We start from the raw sequence: 9,594 nt of genomic DNA, 5'->3' as shown, positions 1-9,594 counted from the left end.
CATAATTAATTTTACCATATTGATTTGGTATTATGAATGTTAATACTTTCTTCTATAAGTTTGGTCAAAGCAGAGATACTTTAACTTCGGACAAAACTTATATGCAGACTAAAAAGGACCGGAGGAAGTAGGAGGCAAATCGCAAAGCGGCAACGTCCTTCCCGATTTCCTCACGCACCGCCTCAAAAGCAAAATTCAAGGTTGGTCTCTCCTCTGCTTTCTTTATTTACACCGACGCCGCTCGCTATCGCTTGCTCTAGTATCCTCTGCGTTATTGTTGTTGCTCTGTTGCTAATCCTCTGTTGCTCTATTGCTAATCTTTGATCTGGAGGGAGGTTGATGCTGGTCGAGCAGCTATATCCCCATTATCCCTTTACTCAACTTCGAATTCACATGCTCGACCATCATGAGGTTTGGATTCAAGGGTCTCTTCCCTTCTCATCCCAACTGGATTTGGTCGGTTCGCGTTCGAGTTTAGACAGTGAATCATTTGTTCGAGCTGCCACACGACCCGATTCCTTGGCCGGAGGGACTCAAGGCATGATTCTTGTGGCCAAGTAGTTTGGTTCCCTGCCATGGCCGGGCGCTGTGTGGCGCAACGGAGGAGGGCCCTGCTTCAACGAGGGTGGGCGAGCTTTGGCCGCGGACACGTGGAAGCGGAGATGGGCTCGGGAGACACCACGAGAGCGAGATGGATCTGGCCATGTTCATCAGTAAGTTTTGGGAGAGCGATAGTGGAGGAGGCAGGGACTCGCGTGACAGCAGCGACGGCAAGCTCGGTGGGCTCCACGACCTCGCCGACAAGGTATCGATATGTTGCCTAATGAAAAATGAAGAAACACGTCAAATATCCCAACAAACAAACAAATAGTGTGAAATATCTACAACGTAAGCATGAAAAATACACTCCATCTATGAAAAATGGCGCAGCATGGCGCGCGTCATCCACTAGTCCCCTTTGATGCCTGCAAGAACTGAGCCTTCGCCGCCGCGAGAGGAACGACTTAGCCCCCTTTTTTCTTCCTTAACTTCCTTATCGATGGACTTCGTTGTGCCGATGCTAGACAGGCCGTCTGCTTTGTGCAAATGGGCCAATCAATCACAGATGTTCGTTTTTTCCACGGAGTAGTTGCCCTTTTTGGAAAGTCGGCCCACTCACGTGAAGCTAGCTATTACAGAGAAATCCAATGACCAAAAATGTGTGGATGCTCAATCGAATGGTCAGATACGTTGAGTGCGCGAGAGGGCTGGAAAGAGGCTCAGTTTTACTGTCCTAAATAAGACTGCCTTATCTTATGTCCCTCGACCTAATCTAGATGAGACAATAAAAAATGATGTACAATGGGTTATTCCTAGTCTTGTCTTCAATAACTAGATATCTCTAAATACGTGGAGAGACAATTGTTGACAAGAGATAATCTCTTAAACAAGAAAAGGCAAACCTTTTCATATGGTCTCTCTCTCACCTCAGCCATTATCCTACGTGGCACTCCTATGATAGCATAATTGTACATGCCTTAATGGGCCTCTCAACATGTCGACTCCTGACTTGGTGGACGGGATCTGAGATCCCCTTGTTGATTTCGACATGGGTCATATCGGGCAGCCCATGACATATAATGAGAAGGTTTCATAAGACTTTCTATACATGATCTGCGAGGACTCTGCCTCCTTGTACGTAGCCAACTAGGACCTAATATCCTAGAACCCCCGTACCTGTATACACCGAGGGCCCTGGCTTGTAGGAAACATAAGAAATCACTTGGTAGATACTTAGGACTTTATACTTACTCCAATGTAGTAAACACAAACACGACGTAGGTTATTATTTCCTCGAAAAGCTCAAACTTGAGTAAATTTACCGTATCTCTGTTACCCTCATTTCAAGACATTTAGATTATGCCCCCCTACATTAAGATCTGACGGTTTAGGTTCTGTCAATGTTTTCTTCTGTCATGTGTATGCATACCTCTAAACCAACAATTTGATTAAGCGACATATTTAGGTCAAATCAACGATATAGAAGTATACGCACACCCTACGCACTCAGCGAAGTGGACAATATGTGGGTGTGTGGTGGTGCTATATTGTTTCTCGAAGTAACAACAAGCATGGTTCTAGATATGAGAAAAGAATTATGTAAAATTAATGACATATTCCCTCCGTCCTAAAATGTAAAACATTTTTTTAACTTAGATGTGCAATACCTATGTCACTCTTTAGCAAAACTGAAAAAGAAACATCATAAAAAATACAGGAAATTGTAAAAAATTAAAAAGGACAGGAGAAAAAGACCAAGTCCGAAATAATCAGCAATCTCACGGGAGAAAAGGAGAAGAGAATTTTCTCCTACCTTTCCTTCGCAGTTGCAAAGCGTCTCCTCTTCTCTCCTGCTCCTCCTCTCCTACCCTCGTTGCCTCCCACCAAACCCTAAACCAAGCTCCGAATCCCTCCCGTCTCTACCCCCACCGAGCTCGCAAGTTCTTGATTGGAGCAGCCGAGCCCAGCTCAGATTCCCCGCGGGGTCCCGGGAGTATTCGAGGTCTTGGTGGGAGGCCAAGAAATGGCCCAGGGGGAGGAGACCAAGGTGGAGGGAACGAGAGAGGAAGAGAGAGCGGATGCAGGGGCGGGAGCGGAGGAGGAGGAGGTAGAGGTGAAGTTCCGGCTCTTCGACGGCTCTGACATCGGCCCCATCCGCTGCAACGCCGCTGCTACCACCGTCGCCACACTCAAGGACCGCGTCGTTGCCGATTGGCCCAAAGGTCCTAAAGATTCCATCTCTTGAGCTCTTGATTCTCGCACGATGTTATGCGATTCTTGTGGTGTGGTGTCTGTGCAAGCTCTAGTTTGTGCTTGTGCCATCTGCACCACTAAATTTGTAAAGGAACCCATGCTTGTTTGTTCCCTCTGCGTGACGACAGTAGACGGGAATAAGGGGTGATGAGCAAGCTTCATGCTTCTTTATATTTGCTTGTTTGGTGCCTGCAAGATTTGTTGCTTGTCTGATTTTGGGAAAATATGTGTGCTTCTATAACTAGCAAGTGCTAGGTCTCGTTAATATTCTAAAGTACAGCTTAAATTAGAGAGGTATCAGATGTGTATAGGAGACGTCTTCTTTTACGGTAATAATCCAGGATGGTCTTTGGTATCTAAGCGAACAGCGGAGGAGCCATGCTTGGGGCTATAATGTAGGCAGCAGTGGTGGAGCGTGACACGCAATTAACAGGGGGCCAAAATTTTAACCAAAAGCAAAATGTGCTTGAAATCAAGACCAACTCACACAAAATTACATATCAATCGAATATATCTTGCTCCTTGCATCCTTTGGCAGTTTGGCTCATTTGCGGTTGTCGGCTGGCCATTTTGGCGGTGGCGCGCAGCAGCACAAGATGTTCCATGCGCAGATGCAGCAGCTGGTGTGGCGGCCGGGCGGCGGTTGACAGTCCAAGCTGTGAAAGGGAGAAATAAAACTGAGAATTGGGAGGATGATTAGAAAATCAAATCGCCATGCATGTAGAGATGAGGTGAAATCAAAACGCGATATAGATGATGTTGTACCGGGAAAAATGAGAGACAAAGTAAGACTTCCGATCTGTTTTTTATTTTCACTGTTGCAAGTTGAGGAGAGTTTCTTCCAGAGAGAAGCGATCATTTAAAAAAAGGCGATCTAGAATAAAGCTTTATGTACGAGGAGCTGCAAGTACAAATATCAATCAAGCTGCTTTGGGTAGCTAGCTTTGTACGTAGAATATCTGCCCGGTAAATTGATTTGGTGCTCTATAGTCAATATACTTCACTGATGAAATGCACAAAAATGTTTAATAGTCAATTTTTTTTGCACTTTTGGAAGGGGGGGTCACAACCCCCTTTGGCCTCCAAGAAGCTCCGCCAGTGGTAGGCAGACATGTTAATGTGCTTTACCATAGCCCGTTTTGATAAGTGGGACGTTGACAACCCATGATGTGTAGGATGTCTCTGATTTCCAACAAACGCGCAACTATTTCCAGGAATTCCTTGAATGGGCACCGCAGCACTCCACTTTAGGATATCTTTTAAATTGTTCAATAGTGAGTGTGTGATGCTCAAAATATTACTCTATGCCTCTATAGTAAGCCAAAGAGGAAGGCTGTGAAGTAGACCACAGAGAGCCCAACAGGAAGATGCTCTAGGAGCCACAAACACTGGAGAAGCTCATAACGTTCATCTGAGCTTGTGTATTTCATTGTCAGCAGCCAGCATGTGTTAATCACATTCTAATTCCATCCACGGGGATATTAAAAAGAATGTCATATCTATTTTGTTGGTAGGGAGTGAAAAATGGGTTCATACATTTGTGCTGTGTTAAATGGCATATGCCTTACGTTTTGCCATATTGTTTTTATATTTCCATTTGTTTATCGCTTAGTTCTGCTGTCTTGTGTGCTTGTACTCCCTGTTATTGTGGATCAATGAATCTAATGATCGTTATGATTTTAAGACATCTAACTTGCAATTCTCTCAAAAGGCAATATTGTCAAATGGGACAGGAACTTTGCTTAGGATCTGATATTATGGAACATTCTTGTTGATCCGAACTTAACTTCTGCATAGCATTGGGCAGCCCGGTGCACGAAGCTCCTGCTTGTGCAGGGTTCGGGGAAGGGTCCGACCACTTTGGGTCTTTTGTACGCAGCCTTTCCCTACATTTCTGCAAGAGGCTCTTTCCAGGACTCGAACCCGTGACCTCATGGTCACAAGGCAACAGCTTTACCGCTTCTGCATAGCATTGCCTTAAAATTTATCCTGCCTTGGCTTCCCTATTACCAATACATCTTTCTACCCTACCTGCACACAAGGCACATGCCGTGATTTGTCTTCTTATTATGTCGTGATTGCTTCAGTAAAGATAACTGTTCTAATTGTATTTAGCTGCTGTTAATATTTTTGTTCAACTTGATGTAATAAAATTCCTAAAATCCTGCATTTTAAGATGTATGGGTAGCATTTTTTGCCAAGGTTTTAGGTAGTTTGCTGCATATGTACTTTCGTACTGCATTTCTGAGTTTTTTTCCCCAAGAATAGTTATATCTCCTCCGCTGCTTGTGTAATATTTCTAATTCTGTAATGATTCTGCTTGTAGATAAAACAATTGTCCCAAAGAGTGCTAATGATGTGAAACTGATAAGTGGAGGCAAAATTCTAGAAAATGACAAGAATATCGCACAGTGCAGAGCACCTTTTGGTGATCTTCCCAGCACTGTTATAACAATGCATGTCGTTGTCCAGCCATCATCCGCAAAGTCAAAACCAGGTAAGCTGCAACTTTGTAATATTTGTGTAAAGCATTGCTTATGACTTGCTGAATCTTCCCGTGTGTCTGACTTAGACTGATTAACATTGTTTCACCATCCAAGTTGTGTCTTAAAATTGCAATGGGTGCATGTCAGTCATTTGTTTCCTTTCTACCATTCATTCTATCACTAATGTGCCATCATATGTGTGGAATCTGCACGCGGAAAAATAATGTTCATTAGATTCTCTGAAGAAAAAAATGATTGTGGATGAAATATGAAAATGTTGACATGAAAGTCAGAGCTCTGCGCTTCTGTCCATGAGAAATCAGTTTGGTGAGCCTGTTGTCTGTCCCGTAATTCGTAGATGAAATTCTTGTCTTTCCCGACAATGCCAGATCACAGATTTGGTTTCTGTCTAATCCCCTCTAATAACCACTTGACCAGTACAGCAGAAATTAGCGGAAATTACATTGAAATGTATGTCTCGTTACAGCATGTAATATTCTGCTTCTTCAAACAGATAGGACGCTGTTGGATGCAATGTTATACTCCCTCCATTCCATAATGTAGTGCGCCCGCGCTTTTCGAGATTTAAGTTTGACCATAAATTTAACCAACGTGGGCGACCGCGGCGGGAGCAAAAAATATCCCATTTTAATTTTTGCTCCCGCCGCAGTCGCCCACGTTGGTTAAATTTATGTTGAATTATGTTAAATTTATTGTCTCGTTCATTTTGCTGAATTATGTTAACTTGTTTGTGTCAGACAAGAAGACGAACAAGTTGCCTAAGACCACTCGCTGCTCTTGTACCATACTATGAATGTCAAGTGTACTCCGTCGACAATAATTTGTGTGCCCACCAAGAGAGACGACTGGACAGAAGAGGAACATCCAGCACCCAAGACGTGTCGTGTATTGTTGTGAGGTGATATTGTAACTGTAAGCTAGATACTACACAAGAGTCGGTCCGGTCCCTCTGTCGCTAGGGCAATAGCGTCGCTTTGTCTTGTTTTACCCAACAAAGGATGTTTCTATATGATGTACAAGATACACACACATTGCTGGTGCTGTTGCTGTTGTGGAGGGGAAGGGCCTGCTGTTCGTCGCCGTGCCAAGTTGGGTTAAAAAGGGTCAAGGTTGTTGGGTGTGTCACGCAACCTGATTGTTTGTTCTCACTTGAGACTCCGTGAAATGATGTTTTACTCCTTGTTCCTTGTTCATCCTTCATGCTTCTTTCCGTACTTGGGTCTTGCACCTTTTCTTTCAGTATTTGTTGGGTTGGGTGAGTCACAACTTGGCCACCCACTTCAGCTTGAGCAAAAATCATCTGAAGTTCCTGTGCACCAAAATTGCTGGGATTTCAAGTTGAAGAAAAATGCTCTCGCAGAACACAACTCCAGCAACCGACGATGGGTCTGAATCATAGCAACAGTGGGGTTACGGGAAGGCTCTCGCACGCTCGTGCTATGCACTGGGGCCTCTTGCTTCGCCGTGACAGGAAGTACTGCAGATTGAACAAGAGGGGTTGGCTTGGGACATGCCCACGAGAGCTGGCTTTCCATAAAAACCAGAATACCGCGCTACACCCACTGCTACTGTTTGTCTCATCTTCTTAGGAAACATCTCTATCCAGCTGCTGAACTCTTCAATTTTGCAAGGAATATCATAAATACCAGTGACATTCCTAACAACCCTCCACACAAACTTGGCTACCACACAAGTGCAAAAAAGATGCTCTACAGTTTCAGAATGATCATAGAAACTGCAACTTTTATCTTTACCTTTTCAGTTTCTTTTAGCTAAATCCAGAAACGCTGCCACTTTTCATCACATTTTACCCGCATGATCCGAGTGTGCTGTTTTTTCAAATAGCTTACTAGATGTCGTACTGGGCTGGCTTACAGAGAAAAGAAGGGCAACAGAAGCTGCGCGACGTGGCGGCGTTGTTGGTTGATGTTGCAAATGGCTTCTTCAACAAGAGCAGAGGATGGGCGCCAATGACAAGACGTCTGGGAGTGGGTTGAGAGCTTTTCTATGTTTTGAGTTTCTTCACTGGATTATCGTGTAGTCTATGTCTGGATAATATGGTTGTTCTAAGCTCTGTCACTGTTTAGAAAAGATGAGGGTCGGGGATGGAGCCCTGTGTGGTAACCATTTTCCCCATAGCGCTTCTTTAGCCCCCCCCCCCCCCCCCCCCCCCGGTATCTGGGGCTGAGAAACAAACTTTTTTTAATGACTCTGTTTATTCGGTTTCTTTTCATTCAATGAAATGAAATCGGGACGTGCCCCTCAATTCAAAAAAAAAAAATGCTCACGGGAGCTCCTTTTGTTTTTTGAGGGAGGGAGCACCTGTTCGGCGCTGGCGCCCACGCGCCCATCTCATGGGCTGGCCCATGACGCGCAGCACAGTAAACATTTGTCATGAGAAAAGCACGCATAATAAAAGGTGGGTGTACCACGCTTCGAACTCGCGTCATGCCACTACAACAAAAGAAAGATTTTGCAACCGCCACACCCGCTAAACGCTAGTGATTGATTGGAACGCGAATGTTTAAGAACCACTGTATCCGCACTATTTATTAGATTTCCAGACTTATCTGGAAACAATTTAGAAAAAGTTGTTTTTTTAATGAAAAACAGTTCATCAATTTTTTTTAAAACTTACCAAGTTGAAAAACAGTTCATCGACTTTTTAAAAAGTAGATCAAATTTGGAAAAAAAAGTTCAACAACTTTAAAAAAAGTTCATCCATTTTTTTAAAAGTTCATCCATTTTTTAATAAAAGGTCATCGAATTTAAAAAAATTGTTGAATTTGAAAAAAAATCGTCGAAATAGGAAAAAGTTAATGGATAAATCCACAAATTTGAAAAAAAATCATCGAATTAGAAAAGAAGTTCATTGAATAAAAAACCATCAATTTTGAGAAAAAAATTCATCGATTTAAAGTTCACAAATTTGAAAGAAATCATCAAACCACGAAGAAGAAAAAAGAAAAAAAAAGAAAAAAGAAGGAAAAATGGCAAAGAAAGAAGAAATAAGAAAAGATGGAAGAAGATGTTACATATCATATCGGGCATGTTGGCGTGGTCGTTATTGGCGCGTAGCTCCATCCTTGAGGTCCTTCGTTCGATCTCTGTAGGCGCACATTTTTTTGCGTAAAACAGAAATAAAGAGGCGGAATGGGTCGGCCTAGTGCGGGGCGCTGCAGGCGTCCGTTTACAGAATACACATCAACTGGTGCCTGCAGCGTCAAATATGATTCTCCCATGCCCACGGTGGGGGTCGTTCATCTGCGGCGATGGATATGAACGCCAAGGCTATAGCTCGCACATACAAGAGATCCGTTGGTTTCTGTTAGAAATAAATGGGCTAGGTCCATAACAATTTCTGAAATCTCAAATGGTGGCCCATGATCCCCTCGCTTTGCCCCCGCTCGGGCGGGGATGAATCTTCTTTCCCTCCGGCCTACAACCCATGGGCCAACAGTGGTTGCGGGGGCCTCCCTCTCTCTCTACGCCATGGGGATGGTGTGGAGCCATGCGACGTGAAGAGGCGCGACCGATCTGGCCTTAGCGGTGCGGCGGGCGTCCCTGCCTTGATCAGTGGCGGCGCGTCGGCCGGCTCTTCCTCGGGCGACGCTGACTACAGGCGCGACAGCTGGCCTTTCCACGCGCAGCGGCGTTGGCTGCGTTCGGCGGCGGCGAACGGTTCTGCGGTGATGGGCCATTTGACCTTGGATCGTCGGCGGCGGCATGGAGGGCTTGGTGGACGGGTCGACGCAATGAGTGGTCTGGCCTTCGAACATATCTGATCTGGCCAATGCGGCCTGCTCGTTGTGCAGCGGCTCAAGTTGGTAGCGACCCGTGCACACGATGCTTGATGGAGGTTTGTTGAGCAGATCTGGGTGAAAATCTTGTTCTTGGCTTGTTGCCAAGACCGGCGATGGCGGCACTCTTTCATGTCGTTACCTTCTTGAAGGCATCGCTATGGAGAAGTTCCAGACCTCTATCCGCTACTTCCGGGGGAAACTCTAGATCAGTAGATCAGATGATGGCGGCACTCTGGTGTCGTTTCCCCCTGTGGGCCAAATGATACGTCTCAATCGTATCTACTTTTCCAAAATCTTTTGCCCTTATTTTGGACTCTAAGTTTCATAATTTGAATGGAACTAACCCGGACTGACGCTTTTTTCAGCAGAATTGCCATGGTATTATTTTTGTGCAGAAATCAAAGTTCTCGAATTGACATGAAATTTACGAATAATTTTTGTGGAACATATAAAAATACTGGCGCAAGAAATAACCAGGGGGCCACCCAGAG

At 44.5% G+C, this 9,594-nt stretch overlaps 1 protein-coding gene across 1 annotated transcript; it reads left to right on the top strand.

The window, feature by feature from the left end:
* Window positions 1–2,343: 2,343 nt before the first annotated feature.
* LOC125538061 (membrane-anchored ubiquitin-fold protein 4) lies at window positions 2,344–6,493 on the top strand. Its single transcript, XM_048701365.1, has 3 exons — window positions 2,344–2,762; window positions 5,120–5,290; window positions 6,038–6,493. Exons 1-3 carry the CDS (start codon window positions 2,564–2,566, stop codon window positions 6,091–6,093), a joined length of 426 nt encoding a protein of 141 aa, XP_048557322.1. The 5' UTR covers window positions 2,344–2,563; the 3' UTR covers window positions 6,094–6,493.
* The last annotated feature ends 3,101 nt before the right edge of the window (window positions 6,494–9,594 follow it).

Source organism: Triticum urartu, chromosome 2 (genome assembly GCF_003073215.2).
Source record: "Triticum urartu cultivar G1812 chromosome 2, Tu2.1, whole genome shotgun sequence".
Lineage (NCBI taxonomy): Eukaryota > Viridiplantae > Streptophyta > Magnoliopsida > Poales > Poaceae > Triticum > Triticum urartu.
The sequence above is the reverse complement of the archived record's forward strand: the minus strand, read 5'-3'. Positions and strand labels throughout refer to the sequence as shown.

Bases quoted from the DNA above. Each gene is read 5' to 3' on its own strand.
- LOC125538061 (XM_048701365.1), top strand. From the start codon at position 2,564: ATGGCCCAGGGGGAGGAGACCAAGGTGGAGGGAACGAGAGAGGAAGAG. The intron at 2,763-5,119 runs GTCCTAAAGATT...TTCTGCTTGTAG, and splicing joins CGTTGCCGATTGGCCCAAAG to ATAAAACAATTGTCCCAAAG. The intron at 5,291-6,037 runs GTAAGCTGCAAC...TGTTTGTGTCAG, and splicing joins ATCCGCAAAGTCAAAACCAG to ACAAGAAGACGAACAAGTTG.